Genomic DNA, 22671 nt, shown 5'->3' with positions numbered 1-22671 from the left:
AGACCGACCTATTTTTATTTGCTTTCAGCTGACCACATATTCATGTACCTTCAGCATAGTGTAGTAGTTCAAAGGAAGTTTAGATAGGCCTAGGTTAGGTCAGGTGTTATACTGTGAATTGGGTATCTGTATGTCTGTGAATAACAAGTACCGTACAAAGGGATGATGTCAGGTAGAGATAGTTTAACGACTAGAGCCTAAGCCTACTTGTGCTTGGCTGCTTAAGAATTGGGGAGTAGGTGCAGTATTTTCTTTAGGTGAATAGCTACTAATTAGTTTAGGCCTAAGTGCAGAATTCCCTCCAATCCATAAAGGCATCATTCAGTTATTCTTAAAAGTAAGTCAGGTTCTGAAGTAGTTATAAATGGTTATTTTACCTGTAAATTTCAAGCAGCAGTTAGGCCTAACAATAGACTTAATGGAGAAAGTTCAGTGGAAATTATTTTGGTAGATATAGGTACTAACTTTGCGTCTGGTATTTCTTTGGAAATTACAGATTCCTATAGGATTTGGGTTGCTTATTAAGACTTTACCATTACTTTTGGAATGTCGAATGTAATTAACCCCCAGGGGCTAGTACTAAACACAACGAAATACATTTGATGCCCTAATCCTTAGTGGCTGTCATATTCGTGGAAACGTTCCTTGCAGTCCATGCAGAGTTATTGCTTAGAATAACCATTATGAATTTTAGCTTAGTCTTACAAAAACTACTGAAATACCTATGGGGATGTGTGCTAATCCAACCTAATGTGGGTGGTAAACGTTCAGTAAAACTGGGATGTTTATTATAATTTTTTTCTTTGGTTCAGGTTTTTGATGTTTGCTGTCATATATGTTTTTGCTCATTCACAAGGGGGTGAAACTAAACATTGCACCTAGTTCCTTGTGCACAAACTGGTAGCTGGTGAACTACGGGGTTGCAGTAGTTTTCAGTTTTACTTGTCGGTACAAATTTAAAACGCAGGTTCTGAAGGGGAAGTAGTTTTCATACCCTTTATTCTTGAGTAGCCTTTTACAGTAGGCTAGGTAATAGTGGTGAACTACAGGAATGTAGGCCTTTGCTATCCTAATTTAACCTTACCTACTATGAGATTCAGGGCCTCTGTAACATGGTTTTTTTGGACTTTGCTCCTTATCAAAGCATCGGTAGCTGAAAGTTGACATATGTATTTTGTTCATGAAACTTACCTGTCAGATATATATATAGCTGTATTTTTCCGAATCCGACAGAAATTTAAACACTTACGACACACGCAGTGGGAGTCAGGTGGTTAGTACCCATCCCGCCGCTGGGAGGCGGGTATCAGGAATCATTCCCATTTTCTATTCATAATTTTTTCTGTCGCCGGTGCTGAAAACACATGTTTTCAGTACCTCCGTCTTAGGATTTTGGAAACTTCATTGCCGCTAAGTATCCTAATTGTCTTTTGATTTATTCACTTGGATTTTGTGGCTAGGCATACTCTATCTTAAATTGATTTGAATTTGATTCATTTTTGCATAAAATATCTGTCTAGTTAGGCTAGTTTCAGACGGGGTTGTCTGCAAAGATAGGGGGTGGCTACCGAAAGCTTCGGTAGATTCGCACTTGGTATGTACGAGGGGTATGGGTCTTGCTTCTTTGTTGAGATTTGTTCATGTAAGGAGTGTGAGACTTTGTCTATTCCGTAAGGAAGACGTATGATTCGTATGTACGCAATTAATCAGTAAACATGTCTAATTCCGTAAGGAAGACGTATGATTCGTATGTACGCAATTAATCAGTAACAAAAGTCAGGGTAAGTTGAACCTGCTAACCGTTCCTGTAGACTTTATTTTGCATAACCCTGTAGTATGGCCTACGGGCTATGTATATGTCTACGAGAGGTGCTCGCTCTCCTTCATTGCTGTGAAGTGCTACTTCTGTAATTGTTACTCCTAACCCTGCAGTGTTGCCTTCGGGCCCTAAGCAGTGTCTGTAGAGAAATTGCCCTTTCTCTGATTACTCCTTCGATTCGTAACTTAGAATCGAAAGTGCTTGCTTTAGAGAGTAAAAGTGAAGTGCAGAAGTGCAGTGATACCCCTTGTGTAGTGGAGGGTGCGTCAGATCGGCCTCGTTTCGCCTCTAGGCCGGGACCTCTGCTTGACTTCCAGAACGAGGGAGAGAGCATGTCGAAAGCCGAAGGAGGGTTACGAGGAACCCCCACCGATCTGGCGTGCCTTCGGCAGTTTCTGATGAAAATCCCCAGACTGCCTAAGTGCGTGCACGTGCACGAATCCTGAAGGATTGCTTCTCGTCCTCCGAAGCGTCCTCCCCGCGCAGGGGTTGGAGCTTTCGGATGGACTCGCGCCCTCTAAATAGAAGCTTTATAGAAGAGGAACGCTTCACGTCCTCTCTCTCTCTCTCGTTATGCGTTTCAGTGAGAAGTAAGAAGGCGAACGTCGCCTGAACTCGTGTCCGTCTTTCCCACCGAGAATACGTAAAAGAAGTCATAGTAGCAGTAAGCTTTTGAGAGCGGACGCCCAAGCCAGGGGCGCGCGGGTGCACGCCAAGCGCGCGCCAGTGGACGCCGAGCGTGCGCGCCAGTGGACGCCGAGCGCGCTCCAGTGGACGCCGAGCGCGCTCCAGTGGACGCCGAGCGTGCACCAGCGCACGCCAGGTGTGTCGCCTGGCTGAACGTTTCTGTTGAACTCTTCAAGCTCTTGTTTCAGATTTGGGCTTAAAGAATTTTTAACCTCTACCTCGATGATACCTTCTACCTCACCTGCAAAGAAGTGTGAAGTAGGCAGTGCTTCGGAGTAAGCTTAAAGTGAACAGACAACTTCTTCTTCGAAACCCAGCAAGACATCGGGTTTCGTGAGTTCAAGAGGTCTCTGTCAATTAATATTGCTTTTCGCATAGGTGGATGGAATTAAGGAAAGCTCAAGGGAAGTTCTCGTTTGCTCTACCGCAAGCTTTGCCATTCTGCCAATAAATTTAAGTTGCCACTACCGCAGTCAAGACTTTGCGATAAGGCAGTTACGGGTTATAAAGGCTCGATGTTCCTGCACGTCAGGACTCACGGCAACGTTCAGTAGGATTCTTGCAAAGGCACTCATCAAAAGTAACGCTCTTTCAGGAAAGCGCAAGACAGGACTGCCTTTGCCATACTGCCAATAAATTTTAAGCTTTAGCAGGCATTAGTTGTGATACGGGAGAGGCTGGTTGGAGAGTTTCTTCCTCTTCCCAGGATAATTTTTGCCCAGCTTTTTAGCCCATCTGAAATGGGCTTTTCAGATGATAGATTTTGTTAGTTCCTAGTCGGGACTACGCTGCCGAATTGAACATCGTCGTTCTACCTGACGTAAGCCCAGTCTCTTAACAGGATTCTTGCCCCTTCCTCGTTTGAGACAGGAATCGGAAAATAAAAATGCTCGACTTCCTGGATTACGTTTTGTCAATTCAGTGACTTTCCCCCATTGACAATATACTATCGTTTTGTCAAGTAAGTGGGGTATCCCCTCATTGATAAAATATCTCTTTGTCCCGTAAATGGGTTAGTTTCTCATTGACAAACATCTCATTAACTTGATATTGCGTAAGCGAATAAGCTCTTATTGACAAGATTCGGAAGAGCTCTCATTCGTCATTCGCAGACTCGTACAAGAAATAGACTTGTAAGACTACGTCAATGAACGCTTATGTCCAATAACATAAGAAGCTTGAGCTGACTGCTTCGATTCTCCTAATTTTGTTCATGAAACTTGCCTGTCAGAATATGTATGTAGCTGTATTTCCGAATTCAGCTATATATATGTCTGCCAGGTAAGTATGAACAAACTTTATTGTGATTTAATTTCATATTTTGCCTTGCGTTATTTTATTTCTGGTTGGTTCAAGTCATATACGCTTGCTGTAGTTACCTCTTCGGATGGCAACCGAGAGGTCTATGGTCCATTTTAAGGACATTTAATCGTTACTCCCTGCAGCCTTCCAGGAGTTTCCGATTTATCTTTTACCGTTGTATGGTAGTGTTCTGACGACACAAACGCTTCTGTATATTTAGCGTTTTCTGTTTCGCTTAAATATACCAGCTTGAGAGTCTCTTTATGCCTAAAAAAATAACCGGGACCTTTTTCTTCATAGAATAGGGTAGCTGGCAACCCAGGCATAAAGTTAAGAGACCGACGATGGACGGACGATCGTAAGCTGCTGCTGTCACTGTCCTCTGACTCCTCTCCTCCAGTCCAACGAGCCAGTACCAACTCGTTCGCTGTCATGCGCTGTAGGTTAAGTCTCTCTCTCCTGCGGGATTGACTGACTAACCGTATCTCTGTGCTGGCAGTTACGTCTCTCTCTCCTGCGGGATTGACTGACGAACTGTATCTCTGCCCTACAATCACGGACTTTAGCCTAAGATTGAGGGGATTTCTTACATGAATAAATAAACATTGCATTCGTTTGGCCTTAATATGTTCTACAGAGATATCTTACTCCTTTCGGTGCTCGTTACCGCACGTATAGGACTACGAGTCTACCACAACATTGCACTATTATATGCTCTCTTGCTTAGGCAAAGCGCAGCCTTATTAGGGAAGTAAACATACTGTGTGAGGGAATGGATGAGCTTGCTGGGGACCATTTCCTTCCTAAAGAAGTTTGTTTCCCTGAATAGACTGCAATTCAGACCTCTACAGTTTTTTCCTACCGGGAAACTGAAATTTTATTAAAGATCTAGGAATGATTCTGAACATCTCTCGGTGCGTTAAGTATCTCTTGAGGTGATAGAAAAAGGAATGGTGGCCGGGACATCTGGAGAGGGTTTCAGATGTCCTGGATCATAATCTGAAAGAAGTGGAAGCAATTCAGTCGTCCCTCCAGTCCTCGAAACGAGTTTTTGGAACCATGGTCCATATCAACTCTGATCTTCCACAGCTCTCTCATATCTTAGGAAGTATCTTCTCTCGGTCCCGGTGCGGGTTTACGAGAAAGAGACCTATTATAACAAACAGGCCGTAGAATGGAACGATCCTCTAGAGGTTCGTTACAGGATTGCAAAAGTCCGTTCGAATCGTCTCGATCGAAGGCAGCAACTACTGACTTTCGAGTGGAATCTTTCTTTAGAAGTATGTTGAGAGTTGTGGAGACTTTAGGGACGTCCTTTCATTCATCTCTTCGCTAGGTTGAGGACGAAGGAGCTTCTTCTTCTCTGCTCCCTTTTTTCTCGATCCGGGAGCGGTAACATTAAACGCCATCCTATGATATTGAACGGGGATGGATGTTTAGTCTCTTTTCCCCTTTTTCAATCACTTAGGAAATGTAATAAGATGATTTATATCATCACAGGAGCGACAATGACGCAATCGCCCATGTTGGCCTTCAAGACCCTAGATTCACAGAGGTCACGTCCTTCAAGGGACCTTTTCCCGAGAGGAGTCGGTCTCCTTTAACACGAAAGGTAGCCTATAACCTCTCCGCTCTGAGTCTGACTACGTTCAGACTATCGAGATGTTGACAGCATAAGATTGCAGTACTTCCCTTTCCGTTTGAAGAATGGTATAATCTGGCAGTCACAACTATTAAAGAATACGCAAATATGTTGTTGACGGCCTTTGGGCTCAGAGATTTGCTTCTGTCAAACAACAAATCCCTTCACGATCTTTGAGTTCTGTGAAATCTCGAAAGTACTCGCTCACCGCATCTACTTTTTGTCTCACCTGTTTTCTCGGAGTCAGACACTCGTGCGAGATCAGGAGACATATAGTAGCCCTGAGTTTCTTGTTGACGAAGTCGGTTGCGTTTATAACACCCCCGATGATCGTTTAACATGAGACCAGGTTGGACTGTCAGGCGCATTCGTCCTTAGGGACTGAATCGCCTTTTTGCTCCTCGCTCCTTTCTCCTGGCACCCAGAAGCTCGAGTCAGGAGTGGCTCAGGAGTTGATTCGCTAACGACGTTGGGTTGCGTTGATACACCCCCCAAGGTTTGCTTAGCTTGAATCGCCCAGGCAGTCCAAACACTCATCCTTCAGCGAAGAATAGTGCCTTATGGTCTTCAGGGTACAGCCTTGCTGTCCTTGATTCGTCTGACTGGTCAACTGGTCGGTCACCTGACGTTAGTACAGACGGACTGACTGTGCATGTCCAGATCGAAGCTTTCAATATGGAACTTAGACATAGTCTGAAGTTCTTGATGTCAAAGCATTCGAACATCTCCTACCTGTTAACTTCTTGCATGTGATCAGGAAGGCATTTTTCTAACCACCCTAGATACGACAAAGAGGGTTAGTGAGATTTTAAGCCATCGTCACAAGTTTTGGCTTTAGAGAACACAAGGCGGTGTGCTCTCTAAGCTTTTCGTTATGGCCTAAGAATGGAAACCCGTTTTGTCCTTGGGCCAGGAGCTTGGAAGCAAGGATGGCACAAGTTAGTGGGCAGGAGCCAGAGAGAGTCCTGTGCCCTGTCAGGTCTCTCAAGTTTTATCTACATAAAACTCAAGAAAGTCGAAAGTCGTACGGACAATCTGCAGTGTTCCGAAAAGACCAGACTTGCCCATATCGAAGAACACCCTGGCTTTATTGTTAAGGAGGTCTTTCAAAAAAAAAAAAAAAAAAAAAAAAAAAAAAAAAAAAAAAAAAAAAAAAAAAAGCTCCTTCTTTGTGTTTGCACAAAGATTTGAAATCTTTTGATTTGAATGCTCACGAGGTGAGGGCGCGGCCTCGGAAGCATTTCAATAGAGCATGGCACTCAGCAACATCCTGAGTACCATGTTTTAGCGAAGCAACTCTGTGTTCAATTCACACTCCCTGCGAGATGTGAAGATGGCATATGAGATCTGCTGCTCGCTAGGGCCATACGTGTCTGCGGACACAATCTTGGGGGCAAGAAGTACCACTCATCCTATCCTGTAGAAAATGGTTAGGAAGAGCTCTTAATTTAGTAGTTGAGTCGCCGACAACGGTGACTTCTTAACTCTTAAGCCTTAGTTAACACACCTTAACTTTGGCTAGGTGGGTCAGGTGGTGATATATATTTTTATATATATATTTATTTTACTTCTTAGCCCTCATGGTATGGTCAATATGGTCTAGTCACGTCGTGGTCTCGCCCCTGTTGACAGATCATCTGGAGTGCACCAGCTATATAGGTCTCTACCTCGCTGGCAACTCTAGTAGCACGAGCAGACTTACGCGGCAGTAACCACGAAGTCAGCTATGCTAACAGGTAAGGAATCAGATATCAATTATCTGCATATATATGTTTCCTAAAATCTTCTATTCTGTCTACTCCCACCACCAAAGGTGGGATTCAGCTATATATATATCTGACAGGTAAGTTTTCTATGAACAAAATGTTATTGTAATGATACAATTAAGTTTGTTCATACTTACCTGGCAGATATATAATTAATCAAGTACCCACCCACCTCCCCTCAGGAGACAGTGGAAATAAAAATTATGAATAGAAAATGGGAATGATTCCTGATACGCCCGCCTCCCAGCGGCGGGAATGGGTACTAACCACCTGACTCCCACTGCGTGTGTCGTAAGTGTTTAAATTTCTGTCGGATTCGGAAAATACAGCTATATATATCTGCCAGGTAAGTATGAACAAACTTAATTGTATCATTACAATAACATATTTTACAACCACACACAAATTTTCTCAGCATTATCAATAACCTAAACCTGATGGTTTTATTTTTTATAGAGTAAAAATTATCTAGCCGACGCCATGGCCAATGATTACAAGCCAAGAGTCGAAAAACATTCATTACGTAAGCAAGGTAAACACCTTTTGACGAAATGTTGCCCCGCCCATCCACCAGGCAGAAACTCATTCACCTTGTTACATCGTCTCTGAAACCCAAAGACTTTATGGATGGCAGAACGATACATAGATGTGGGTGGGGTATCTGTGCTAGTGTAGTAATACTACTGTAGCAGTAGTGCCGCAACAGTATAGCAGTAATATACATGAATTAAATGTTTAGGCCAACTGCTGGGATCCTTGAGGAGCATTTAGCACTTCTTATAACTACTCGAGAAATGAGTTTTTATAGCCAGAAGTTAAATTTTCTAATCCAACAATGCCCATGATAGCCTTCAGTGTTATCCTGAATTATAACGAGGCCAAAGTGGGTGGAGCCTAATGAAGTCATCATTCTGACGATCATTATTGGTGAAGGTTTAAAGCCAAAATACGGTACCGGCTATTTTTTTTTTTTTTTTCAGTAAATAGGTAGATAGCCAATAGATAAAAATTGCTTGACATTGGATATAGCAGTTATCAAATCAAGCTTGTCTACTATGTTTTTGAAAAGTACCAACTATTCCCTACATCTTGTCAATCTGATTGTGACCTATAAAGTAGACTGTAATTTCTTAGGAAACTTATTTTGGGAGTTAGACTAATAATCGAAGTGTTTTTGTATTTATTAACATATTTTGTTGGATTGTTCATTATGACAGTTATCAGTGGAGAGGTTTCGGAGTTCATAAAGGTGTGCTGCTTTGCTTGTATTTAAATTTGTATGTCATTGTTGCCAGAGGTATAGCCTTCATTACGTATAGCCAATCATTCATCGAGAAAGAGGGAAGAAATGCTGTCATAAGTTATGTAACGAGTGCGTTCGAAACCTTTTCTCTGAGTAAGTTGGCCCGTCTTCAAAAAAAGTCACTTTTACATTATAAGTACCAAATTTGTTCAACCCACGTAATGCAGAATACAGTCAAAATTTATGTGTAGTTATAAATGACAATTTGTCGAAAATTGCATTTTTCCTAACTAATACAAACCTGAGGTCCTTTAACAATAGGAAGTAGCTAGCGCAGCTGGTAACGGTCGTAAGCTTCGAACAAGGGGGGAGAACGGTAGTTAACTGCTTGTCCGACAGTCGCGCGCCGCGCGACTGGGAGGTAAACAAATCACTTTTGCTTTTGGCCCATGCAAATACGCAGAGTGAGGGTTGGCATGAGGAGGGACTATATGTAAAGGACCTCAGGTTGTATAGTTTAAGAAAAATGCAATTTTTCGACAAATTGTCATTTGTTCCGATACGTAATACAAACCATCGGTCCTTTAACAATAGGAAGACTCACTTCTTGGTGGGAGGAATCTGAGTCTTTTGATGAACAGACTGGTGTTCGTCCATCCCTGGAATGCCTCCCTGGTCGTAAGAGCGAGGGACGGGATCCAAACCTCTGTCCGATTGATCGGGGTGTGCACCGCAGGATCAATGGTCAGAACCCTCTGGGCGCCAGTACTAAGAGAGAGCAAGCGTATCTCTTCGTACCAGCAAGCAAGAACTTGTTCCTGTTTGCAAGAGGCAACATAAAGTATGGGTTGTCTCAAGCTGGCATCCACTTCCTCCCCCACCCTTGTTGGGAGGAATGGTGGATATACGCTCCTATCCCTAGTGAAAGGGATAGGATGGGGCTCTGTTGAGTAGCTCACCTGCATCTTGTCCTTATCCAGCAGGGTGACGACCGTGTCCCTCTAACCACAGGTAGAGGGGAGAAAAAAGATGGGAAGAGCCAGTCACACTCTCATTCACTCATCCATTCTTATGGTCACACCAGGACTCGATGCTGTTCAGCCTGCGAGGGTCTGGGTTCGCTACACAACGTGTTGAGCAGCCACCACGGGTCCCAAGGAAAAAAAGATCCAAGGACCTGTGGGCAATATCCCGAAGGTAGAAGGAAGGGCATGTGGTCTGGTTTGACCAGACCCCTGCCTTCAGTACCTGCGCCACGGAGAAGTTCTTGCGGACAAGGCAGCATCTCCTTCGCATCGAAGGCGGTGAAGTCCATTAGGGAGGGGATTGGTGACGAACTCGAACCAATCGTCAGGGACCGAAGGGTTCTGAGTCTTCGCTACGAAGTTCGGTACTAAATCGAGCGTCACGGCATCCCCATCCCTGGAATGCTTGACTTCGCAGGAGAAGTCATGCAGTTCCTCAGAGGAAAAGAAGGAAATAGTCGCATGACCTATCCCTCTTCTCTACTTCGGTGATGTCCAGTACCCATACTGGTCTGTCCGTTTGCCACGAAGTCTCTCGCATCCTCCTATCCCCATGCAGCAAAGTTCTCGTAGTGGATAGGACACCGACACTCCATGGTGGGTGTCAATGGTATGGGTACTGTGACAAGCTATTAAAACGAAGTAATGATTGCTCTGTAACAACCGAACTAAGTCACAGCGTAGTTCGTAACTGACTCGGCCGCTCTGACAGCTGCCGACTGACTGCGTTCGGTAGGAGGGCAAGTTGTCAAAGCATCCGAGTAAGTCACGTGACCCTTCGCCTTTAAAGGGTTATGCCGAGAGACCAAACAAATAATGTATTTGTTTGTCACCAATGCCGGACAGCGAGGTGATGATTCTCTTAAGGCATGTGCCCAACAAGGCGAAAGTCAATTGCCTTCTAGAGACCGAGGTCCCTGAGGTAAAACATCTCATGGTTGTTGAATCTCAGCTAAGGAGAAACAACACTATGTACCGTTGAAGACGAAGGTAGATATTGAATGCACTACGTCTTCACAGATGAATCGAGAGAAGGATTCTCAAGATTCATAACCTGTGCTTACAAATGACTGAAAATGCTAACCGCTATTTCATTGCTGTCCGGTGAGAAGTCGTAGTTGCAATGAAAGCGGGGCGTTCTTCAGTAATGAAAACACAGGGGAAAGCCGCCTGAAGAACTGCTTCTCATGGGCTGAACTTTGGAAGTAGAGCTGTCAGGTCGGAGAGTAGGCGATGTCTTCGACACCTCTCGTAATTCGGTTGAACAATGAACAATTGTACACCTACGAATAAGAGATATTTTGAAGACAAACTCAGATGTCTGCAAAATCATTCGCATTAATCGCAGTGCGATGCAGCTGGGGAGACTTGTACAGACTTCTGTTACCAGTGCGGTTAAACAGAAAGATGAAAGAGTCCAAGAGATATCTCTGTTGAAAATTCTCGCAATGTCGAAGGCGATGGAATCTAGCGTCACAGCAGTAGATGGTCCTTCATTATTGCGAGAATCCCCGTTAATCAAAGAGCCACCTAAGTCCATGATTGTTGGGCAGAGATACGGTTCGGTAAGTCCAATCAAAGCGGGCAGAGAGAGACATACATGACCGTGGCATATCGGAGGCCCAGCTGATACTGAGCTGCTATCAGGCAGTTCAATACGCAGTAGTTGAGCCTGAGCTCTCGCTGACTCGTCATCCTGAGTTGCCAGGTAATCCATTATTCCACGAAGGAATGCGTTCGGCTAGAACTACCGAGCATAAAAGATATGCTCGAGCAATTATATTTAGGCGAAACGAATTTCGGTAATATAAAAGTTGAAATGGTGTTGTCGTGACAAAACCATAAGTATATAAAATTGAAACTGAAAACTCCTGGGAGGTTGCAGGCAACCCCGAGTTGCAGTTCAATTAGAATACTTCTCTTTAAGTCCGCAATCCGTAGATTAACTAGGATATGCGCCTACCCCTCGGACAATTCAACTGCTTAGTAGAATCATGTCGCGGTTAATATACGTAGTATATTTGTAGGATTCTGAACAAACGATCCTCCATCCTAAATTCTTTCCTTCAAGAAAACAAAATAAGGATTGGAGATCGACCACCTTCGATCTCTATCAAAAGAGAGTGAAGGAGAAGTCTTCCTCGAAGGAAAAGCTTCAATGGTGAACAGAATACTAAGACGATAGTTCAAGCCAAACTGGATATTCCCGTCCGATCTTCTCTAGTCCAGGTTGGTCGCCTACTGTGAGATAGTTTCTTCAGCAGCAGTCTTCTTCCCAATGCTAGAAATTCCAGGAATTCGAGCATAGGCGAGGTTCCCGATTATCGTGTATATCGGGGGATTCTCGTCTCGCTCACTTTGGACTGTGGTCTCGCGTAAGTGTTTGGAGATCGTAAAACTCGAACACTGAATGCGTTAGAAATTCCGTAGAATTCTAAGCAGTCTGCGAAACCCCCACCGAATTCGTCAAACGATATCGGCTGGTGGTCCCGTAGAAATCGAGAATGGGGCAGGATTCCTCCTCAACGACCGGGGCTTACGTCAGGTAGGACCCGAAGGTCCCCCCGGTAACGCAGTCCCCGAACGTGGGATCCTACAGAGAAATCTCTGTAGGATCCCTCCCCTTTCTCTCGTAACCGTAAGGAGAGAGGGAATGGGGGAGGAATTGGATACTCGCTCGCCTTCCCAGTGGAACTAGCAGTTGGAGAACAGTAGGAACGGCCATCGCCTTGCGGCGATGGCCTCTCAGAGTCTGGAAAACGTATCGTCAGGAGAAAACGTTTTCCCGCGGAGGGTTACGAACTCTCACTGTAGGTAAGGGTCTGCCGCCACTGTGAACGTCGTCTGGGTGGGGCTGATCGACACCTGACAGGAGAGAGCCGATACCGTCCTCCGACTCATTCCAGTCCTCGTCGAGGTCGAAACCCTCTCAGAGGAACCGAAGGGAGTATTCAAATACGGTGTCCCCGAAGACACGTAGAAACGCCGCTGTCGCAGTAGAGGAAGGTGGAAGTAGCTTGATCGACTGGCCAGAACTGAGAGAGCCTTCTTGTCCGGAGACGAGAGACTCTGGTTCAGACAGAATCGGCAAGTTCCGATCGCGGCAGACCCACCGTCGGTTTGGGTTCCCTCTCGGGCCCCAAAACGACTCGAGCAGAGACGTGGGCTCTGCTGGTGGGAGCGGCAATCCTTCCGCAAGGTCATTATGCTGACGAATCAGCTTAATGACTTCTGCAAATTCCTCTGTATCTCGGGAGTAACCGTGTCTTGCGGAGTAGGACCGTCCAGTCCCCTCCAACAAGAACAGATCCCGAGATACTCCTCCTTCAGAAGGAGGAAACAGCGGCAGACCCCTGACGGTCGCCTCCAGCTACTTGCGCGTATGTCCTGGTCGGTCCTAGAACCGTGCCTGGTCCATACGGCGTCATAGCGGGATCGCGAGCGGCGCACCTCTCGCGATCACTCATAGGTACCTCGACTCCTCCCGGTGTATCCCGAGGAGGTTGAAGGTACAGGAGAGGCAGACCTGACGCTCCCCCCTAGCTCGCTGGCAGACCAGCGTGCTTGGAGGGCTGCTGCTGATCGTCCACCACCGCAGTGGCGATCGAGCAGCAGGCCTAGCCTTGCCGCTCGCCTGGGGCGAGGAGGCTCGGCTGAGAACGTCGACGCTGATCTCTAGCGTCAGGCGAGCTGTTGCTGGTTACCGTCTCCGCCCCAGCCCGGTCCCGATGGGAGCGGCGTCAGGTGACCTGCTAGGCTCGTTGTCGCGGTGAGACCGGCGAGCGTCCTCTCGGCGCGTCGAGCCGCTGGTACCGACGACCGCGGGGACCCCTTCCTCGCCTCAACCCGTGGCTGGTCAGCGACCGTCACGTCAACCCGAGCAGCCAGCTGGTCGCTGCGAGAGCGTCCACTGGCCTAGCGAGAGTCGTCTGCACCGACACTCGCCAGTCTTCTGCTCCGCGCTTCGGTCTTGGCGGCGAGCGAGCTCGAGTGTCAAGACTTTGGCTGGACGGTCTCCCGCGGGAGACCGTCCACTCGGTACTTCTCGCTAACGAGAAGCCGAGGCGGATCCTGGTTTAGCGGCAGAACCGCTAGAACCAGGCGAGGAAGTGCCAGCCGAAGCTGGTACTCCTCTGGTCCCCGTCTTCTTCTCCTTGGTAGAAGAAAAGACGGGCCCTGTTCCCGAGGGAGCAGGAGGACCAGCAGAAGAGCTCCCTGAATCGCCGGAGCGAGACGGGCCCTTAGAAGGTCCCGAAGGAGCCTTCCCTTAGGGGGGAAACTGTTACCAGGGCTTACCAGCTGGTCGCTGCAAGAGCGGGCCGCTGGCCTGGCAAGAGTCACCTGAGTGTCTCTCACCAGCCTTCTGCTCCGTGCCGCGTCTTGGCGCCGAGCGAAACTCTGGCGCCGAAACTTGGCTGCACGGTCTCCCGAGGGAGAACGTACACTCGGGATCTCTCGCGAACGAGAGACCCGAGCCGGAACCTGGCGTAGCGGCATCGCCGCTAGCACCAGGCGAGGAAGTACCAGAGCTAACCGATACTCCTCTGGTCCCCGTCTATCTCTTCCTTACGGAAGGGGAGACTGGCCCCGCTCCCGAAGGAGCAGGAGGACCAGCAGAGGACCCCCCGTCCCACCGAGGTGGGACGGGCCCTTAGAAGTTCCCGAAGGAGACTTCTTAGGGGGGAAGGCAGCCTTCTTCTTTCTTCGGCTTATGGGCCTTAGAAGTCGAAGGGGAAGAGGCAGCAGCAGACGATGAAGACGAAGATGACAGCTTCATCTTCCTCCCTCTTCCTCGTCAGCTCACGCAGGACAGTCGTCAGGTCCCTCCATCCAGGCCGGAGCCGGGGCTATTGCCGAAGCAACACGGCCCGACTGCACCTGTCCGGAAGGACTGGGACTGGGGAAGACACACCGTGGGCAGGACCAGCATGGACAGGCACAGGAACCAGGAGCGACAGGAACAGCAACCAGCTCAGGAGCGGCAGGAACAGCGGCAGCGGTAGACCCAGAAGGGACAGCCAAGCCAACAGCGGGAATCACATCAGCGGCAGGTACGGCAGGCCCAGCGATCGCCTCGTAGAATCATCGGCAGCCAGCGGAACCTGGGTCCTGGCGGCCGGTCCAGGGGCGAGCTGCTGGAACAGCGAAGTCTGGGGCAGGCAACACGAAGAAAACAGGCGGCGGCGGCAACCCCACCTCGGTACGGCTGCGGCCCTAGTAGCGGCAGACGGCGTCATCGACACAGCATGGGGAGTGGTAGACCACGAGGGGGGGGAGAGCAGCATAAAGCGGCCGTGGTAGTAGTGGAGACCGCCCCAGACCTCGCTAGACGCTGCAGCAGCCCGTGGATGCTAGGCACGCCCTGCCTCCGCGGTGGTCCATACCTGTCCAAGGTCGTCTCCCACGGATGTAGCACCTGCGGTAACATAGATAGATTAGTAAGAGGGGTTCTCTCACGCACGGGGGGAAGACATGCCCCACCCCGAACGCAAGGAAGACCCCAAATACAAAATACAACGAAGAAGCTGAGCGGGGGGCAGGAAGGAAGACGAAGAATCGGATACCAAGGGAGTCGCGGAGAGCTTTCCGACGATTCCTGGCAGACCTTCGCTTCCCCTACCCCCGCACAGCAGTGAAAAGTAATATGAAAATGAAACAGAATACTGCCCTTGATTTGCGATTCACTTATAGAAATTAAAGGGGAAAACATAGAAACTTAAAGGGGAAAAGATCAATTCCCGGGTAATAACGGAAACTTGATCCAATAATATTGATGCTATCATAAAATATATATGAAAATGAAACAGAATACTGCACTTGCGATTTCATTTTCACATAAAAAAATCGTAAGGATCAATTCCCGGGTAAGAACGAAAATTGATCCAAATTAAATTTTCATGCAAATAAATAAAATGAAAATGAAAAGAATATTGCAATTGCGAATCCACTTTCATTGCATTCTATTATACAAAATTAAAAGGCTCGTGCCGAGCGCAATCACACTCTCGGTAACGAACGCACAGGGCAAAAATATAATGAAAAGAGTACTTACATTTTTCAATTACACACTTTCGCCCAAAATACATGACTCGGGCGCGAGCGCGCCGCCCTCGGCACCGAGGACATAATTCAAGGGTTCAATTCATGAAAAGAGAGGAAATCGCCGCATCTACGGCGATAACTCCATGTTGGTTCATAATTAAGTAATGAAAATGAAAACAGTGTACTTACAGTTTCATTTTCAAGTCAAACAAACCATTAGTAGAAAACACAATATAAACAAAGCATACGACGATGAAGCGGGCAGAGAGCGATGACGAACACGTCCTTCACACCCGCGGCCGAAAGCAAAAGTGATTTGTTTACCTCCCAGGCGCGACTGTCGGACAAGCAGTTAACTACCGTTCTCCCCTTGTTCGAAGCTTACGACCGTTCCAGCTGCCGCTAGCTACTTCCTATTGTTAAAGGACCGATGGTTTGTATTACGTATCGGAACAATGTGTATTCTGAATAAGCGTTATATTTTTGAACTGCATACATAAAAAGTTATTGCGACAAAACCGTGTTACAGAGGCTCTGAATCTCATAGTAGAGTGGCGAGTCTTAAATTACAGGCATTGACTACCTGTCAGATGCTGACTCTTGGTATTTGTCTGGGGTAGTATGTGCCCCATACCAGCAAAACTGCAGTCTGCTATGGCAGTTGGATTTCCGTGAGTCACTAATCAGAATATTTACCGCAGATTGGTTGTTTGATATTTACAGTCTGTTTTATGTTAATCCCTAGGGGCCTGGTACAAAACTCTGTGCCCATTTTGCACATAAACTGATAGTTACCAAACTAGGGGGCTGTGTAGTAATTCGCAGTTTTACTCTGATACAGGGGGTCCTCGAGTTACGACGTTGATCCGTTCTTAAGATGCGTCGTAACACGATTTTCAGCGTAAGTCGGAACATTGAAAAATACCACATGATTTAATGTAAATACCTATCAATAACAACGAGAGAACAATTCCTTACCTTTATTAATTTGATTGGCTTGCACACTGGAGAGGAAGCTGCGGTGCTGGAGAGACTGGGGGAGGTTAGTGAAGAGAAAAAGAACCTCCAGAAGTTGCACCAATAACCTTTCCATTTCAATTATTAGACCACTACGCTGCTTAGTTATCACTGTCGCTTTCATAGGAGCAGATCCTTTCACATGTTCAACGATGCGCTCTTTATCTTTGATAATGGTAGCAACGGTCGAACGGCTAAGGCCAAGCGAGCGGCCAATGTTTGTTGGCGTTTCTCCCTTCTTAGATCGCTTTATAATGTCCACTTTAATTTCCATGGTGATGGCCTTTCTTTTCTTCGATGCACTACCATCAGAAGAGTCCGCCTTGCGCTTGGGAGCCATAACAAAGAGCAAAAAGTTACAAAAACGATACAACACGAGGGAGAGAGAGGCAGTGTAAACAACCAAAATGGCGTATGGGCGAGGAATGAGCGTAGCGAAGCGACGCCGTCCTCTCCCCCACAAAGCGTATTCTTCCGCTGTGCGCCCGGACTAGTTCGCGTTTGTTTTACGTTGCTTACGACGCTAAACCGCGTAAGACGGAACGACGCAAAATATTATTTTTTATATTTTTATGGGGGCGCGTTCGTAACCACGAAACATCGTAAGTCGAGACCGGCGTAACCCGAGGACTTACTGTACTTCTATGAGAGTGCATTCAATCCTGGGCTTTTGTGTTGAATGTTTTCTATGTGGAGTTGGAAGGAAGAACAATAAATGCTCTTGGATGAAAGAACAGGCATATTAAGTTTTAGGCCTAGGGTTTAACCTACCCTTCTTGAACTAGATGTATGGTTGGGTAGGCTCGAAATTGTTACCCGTTCGTTGGTCATTCGTTGAGCACCAAAAGAGAATCATGAGAAATAAAGAAGAGGTGTTTCTTGTAGCCGTTGATGTCTTTCAAGCCATTAGCCAAAGAAGGCTCTTGGGGGTTTTGGGTAGAGGCCCATGGTAAGTATCGGAGCCCAGGAACCAAAGCTCTCAAGTCAGGTTTGCATGTTAAGTTGATGTAAGGTCAGGAATACGTGTTTAAGAAGACGGGCAACCAAGGCCAAGCCACTTGTTGAATTGTAAACTTGAACTTATATTTGCATAAAGCTTAAGTTTATCAAACATTTGAAAAGTGCTTGTATATCATGCAATGTTACCATGTTAGTTTAGGTCATGTCAGGAATGTGTAATTAGTTTTTGTGTGATAAGAAGGGTAACCAATGCCAAGCCACATGTATCAATGAACATTTAACACCCATCAGTACGTGCATTACACTATGCTAAAGTTTCATAAATTTAGGAACTGTAAATTGTGCCTTTCAAGTATATTATAATGTAAGTGAAGTTTATTTTGGAAAAGTATGAGATTTTATGAGATAACAAGGAGTTGTCAGTGAGTCATATGTTTGAACAGAAGCTTAAACCAATTAATCTTCAGAAAGCCACCATGCTTAAGTTTGTCAAATAAGGGGCAGTCTCATGATCATACAATGTAACACTGTAAGCATATTGGAAAACTATTTTGTCCTATCAAGAATGATAGCCAAGGTGAGGCCACATATCTCGCTCGGCTAGTTCTGCCCAGTTAGGTATTGCTGGTAACGAACTTACTGACCATGAAGCAAGAGATGTTATTACTAAAGAAGACATTCTCTTCCACCATGTTCCTTCTAATGACATGAAATGGACTATTTGTTCATATGTTAAAAATAAATGGCAAGCATGTTTGGTAGTCTCCCCATCTGACCAACAGTAAAAAGTACAGGAAGATCAGACAAAGTATTGAACATTGGCCATCTGGATTCCAACAAAATCGTAGGGTAGAAACTATTATTTCGTCTTAAGAATTGGCCATACTAGATTGACCCACCGATTCCTCTTGGAGGGGGTAACTGCTCCAGTTTGTATGCAGTGTAACTCTCCTCTTACTGTGGAACACATATATTACATTGGTATAGGTATTCCGCAGCACGACAGAGACATGGGTTAGTGGGCTGGGATATAGCAGAACTGCTTGGTCCAGATGTAGTTGTTAATAGAATTGTTGGATTCCTTTTAGAGACATTAACCTATTTAATGAAATTTAATATAGACGTCTAACCTATTTAATGAAATTTAATATAGACGTCTTGTTACGTTGCAAGGTGTATACACGAAGTTGTTTATATAAGCATGCTAATATAAGTATGTGTATGGTATATGTTTGTATAAATTTTTTATTCTTGTTCGAACACTCGAAATGCGAAGTTATAATTTTTATGGCGGATATCAGTTTTGACCATAGTTTTAAAATCACCTTTATTTTATTTAATTTATAAAATCAACATAAATATTCATGTCAAACCAATTTCATTATAGCGCTGAATAATCCCTATGGATTCCAGTGCTTGGCTTTTAAGCCTAAAAATTTCATATTTCATTTTATTTCATCTCGGCTAGTTATTTATTTGTACCTCAGCTCACATCAAATTCATTAGCCACAATAGTACAAGGATATTTTGCAGAAATTAATTATTTTATTATGCTGCATTGTACATTTATTGAAAGAATCTTTTAAAGTGATTTTGTAGGGAAAATGTTCGATTCTGTGCATGAAATTCAATATTTTGAGAGAGTACTGAAAATAAGTGGAATTATCAGTCTGTTATCCCAAACTTATGAAAAATTGCTTACGTTAAGTCGGCAGTTAGCCTGTCTGCCATTTACAATGAGTGGATGCAAAGTGGCGTGTGCCAGTAATACAAGATTTATTATTTATGGTCAATTTCATTTAGTTTCCTATAAAGTTGAGCGTAAGTTTACATATAATTTCATGTTTTATTCCAGCAATTCAATATAATGTAATAATTAGGCTTGGTTTTCACTGATTTATTGGCAACAATTTTTGAGCTTATCCACCAGGCCTAGCCTACGGCGCTTGGTCTCCCATCCGTAATATGGCCACACTGGACACAGTAGTTTTTTGGAGCACTTGAAAATAAGATATGCATCTAATACACCAGCAAACACGGTACATCAAAATTTGATAAGTCTGTAAACAGTATTATACATGGCACATCCTGTCTATTACACATGTATATACTACTACATCTTTTCTTCAGCAGTGAGGTGTTTCTTTAAAGGGGTTTTATTTTCCTCCTTTTTATTTTTTACAGTCTGGCATTGGTCTTATATAAGGAGATTGAATTGTGACTTTACATATGAGAATATTGATATATGCACACAATTATTCAGTAATGTGCTTATTGAAAATGGTGGTGAAACTTGATCCTGGACAGTTATTTTGCTGCCTTGGTTTGTTTGTACAAGTTGGAGTATGTACTATAAAATTATTAACATCTGTGGAATCAGAGGGCCTGCGTGAATTATAAGATGTTGATTAAAAAATGAACCAGGGTGGAGAGATGTTGGACAGCAGGGTTTGAGGAAACAAAAGAAGCATGAAAAATTTGAAGACATAAAACAATGTACCTGTTGGACAAAAGGATGCCGCAAGAAACCTTTACTATGTTTCATTCATTGATTGGTTTGAACAATACTTTGTTAGGAGTTTTCATGTGAATGCTTGGTTTCTTTCTTGCATATAAATGTTGTATATGTACAGTGGCTTTTAGTATGAAAGTGCTTCAAGAAATTCTGTCTGCAACCATTCAAAACATTTAACGTTAATCCTGTTATCCTTAACTCAATTTTAATTGAATAACTTTTCTTTCCTAGGGAACCGCCTGTGAGGAAGCACCTGAAGAATGTGTATGCAACCTTCACACTGGCTACTTTGGCTGCTGCAGCAGGGGGATACGTCCACCTGTTCAGCAGCATTATTGGAGCTGGTTTGCTGACAGGCATTGCTGCCCTAGGCACTTTGATTTGGTTGATGATGACCCCATACAATGGACAGAACCAACTTGCACGCCTGTCACTGTTTGGCTCCTTTGCCTTCTTCACTGGAGTTAATTTAGGCCCTCTTCTTAGTATGGCTATTGTAGTGAACCCAGCTCTGGTAAGTGCTGTACAATACTTAGTATTTTTTACCATCATGATAATGGTACACATTGTGAGGGATGTCTTTTTGGGGTTTCTAATAACATTTGTTGTTCAATGTCAGTATGTATTCATATCCTTCAAAGGTCGCCATGATAGGAAAATAATGTGGAATCAATCCTTTACTTGGAAATTGGCTAGGCAAGAGTTAACCATAGATGTTTTGAATTGGGTACATTTTTCTATAAAAGGCTCTATTAAATTTGAACTTGATAGTAAAATTCCTTCATTTAGAAATATCAGAAATCTTCATTCTCTGTGTTCACCTTCATATTTTATTTAATCTCAGTGTTTGAGAGCTAATACTTACGCTGTGCCTTGTAGTGAGCTTGATAATTGTCGCCCATAGACTGGTCTTGAATTGGAATCTAGTTTATTGAATAATGTACTGATCTCTCATTCCCTTGTACTAGCATAGTCTAGTTATCAATTTAAATATCTCTATTTTGATCAGGTAGATCATTTGGACTTGTTTAATTAGGAATTGGAGCAGTGTTCATAGGTGTGCTGTGAATACAAGAATAACAGAATTGTTGGAAGTTGAAGATATTTGCAGTGAGGGAGTGGCAAGTTGGGTTTTCATTTTTTTGGACTGATTTTGTATTGTGCAATTCCTTTTCAATCTAGGTTTAGTGTATTTCCCTGAATGATTGACCTTATTTGTTGACAAAACCTTTAAAGTCATAGTCTTCAGAGATTTACGACAACCTAATTTTATTATTTTCTTATAATTGTCTTGTTAATCATGGTACTGTACTCCAATTGCTCTTGGAGTACTTTTTCATTTTGTAGAAATAATGCAGAAATAAATACAGTTGGCATTTTAATCAGGGAGATAACACATACTATTTATAGCCCTATTTAATTCTTTAAATCTCTTTCAGATCATGCAAGCTCTTCTTGGCACAAGTGTTGTCTTTGCCTGCTTCTCACTGTCTGCATTGTTTGCCCCTAGAGGATATTACCTATTCCTAGGGGGAATACTGTCCTCAGCATTGTCAACTTTGTTCTGGCTTTCCATGATGAACCTCTTCTTTGGCTCGCGGCTAATTTTCCAGGTAAGTTTCGAGGTTTTGTGTAGCACTACACTTCCCATAGGTTAGAAAATATAACAAACCTGTGTATTTGGCAGAAGGTTAAGGGTAGAGAAAAGACAAATTATTTTAGTTTATGTTTTGACAATTATAATACAAACTGTTTAGATATTTGCTTTGAAGAGTTCCTTTATTGCAGAATCAATGTTATTGATGTTGAAACTTGTGTCAACTAATGTACATAAGTTTGAATATATTTTTAAGAAATCAAGCATCAATAGTTCAGGCAAATTATCCATTTGTTATTGGATATAGATGATTGTATTTGATGTAAAAATTAGTAGTACTGCACACTTATGTAAAAGTGATTAAAAAATAAGGCCCCCCTAAGTTTTTTTTACTCTCCAATGAACTTTAAACATAGTTTAACAGTATATCCTTGTTCTTTTTCTTTTTTGTTGCTCTTAAGAACTCACTTGACCATATTGACATTAAGATTCTAAAAAAACTTTTGAATCTTCTGTATTCCAGGCAAATATCTACATTGGACTGGCTGTGATGTGTGGGTTCATAGTCTATGACACACAGGCTATTGTGGAAAAGGCCAGGCAGGGTAGCAAAGATTATGTGATGCACAGTGTAGATCTCTTCATAGACTTTGTTGCTGTGTTCAAGCGACTTCTCATCATTCTTACAGACAAGGTATGGTTCATTTCAGCAAGTCTGCTTCATTGTGTTATGGTAGTTTGTCAAATTTGAATGAGTTAACTCTAATAAAAGAAGGTTTTACATTTGTGTAAAACCATGTATATGTAGTATTTTGTAATCTTAAACAAGTAGGTAATGGACCCGGCTATAACGTTATTCACTATAACAAACTTGAGCTAAACTAAAGGTAAGATGTGAGGTATTAAACAAGTAGGCATTTGTGAACCTCGCTCTAACAGACCCAGCAATAACGTTATTCACTATAATAACAAACTTCAGCTAAGCTGAAGGTAAGGTGCTAGGTATTGTACTCCTTTCTTTAAAAAAGTAAAGGTTTTGTACATGAACTTCCCTGC

General features: G+C 44.1%; 1 protein-coding gene across 1 annotated transcript in view; it reads left to right on the top strand.

Annotated features, from left to right (window-relative positions):
• The window catches only part of LOC135210051 (bax inhibitor 1-like), a 37385-nt gene that overhangs the window by 4718 nt on the left and 9996 nt on the right, over positions 1-22671 (top strand). Inside the window, exons 2-4 of the mRNA XM_064242842.1 lie at positions 20250-20532; positions 21458-21631; positions 22139-22309. Of these exons, the coding sequence (XP_064098912.1) occupies positions 20250-20532; positions 21458-21631; positions 22139-22309 (628 nt within the window). The remainder of the gene's footprint in view (positions 1-20249; positions 20533-21457; positions 21632-22138; positions 22310-22671) is intronic.

The sequence above is a fragment of the Macrobrachium nipponense genome, chromosome 39 (assembly GCF_015104395.2).
Source record: "Macrobrachium nipponense isolate FS-2020 chromosome 39, ASM1510439v2, whole genome shotgun sequence".
Classification (NCBI taxonomy): domain Eukaryota; kingdom Metazoa; phylum Arthropoda; class Malacostraca; order Decapoda; family Palaemonidae; genus Macrobrachium; species Macrobrachium nipponense.
Note: the sequence above shows the minus strand (reverse complement) of the source record. Positions and strands in the feature narration are given on the sequence as shown.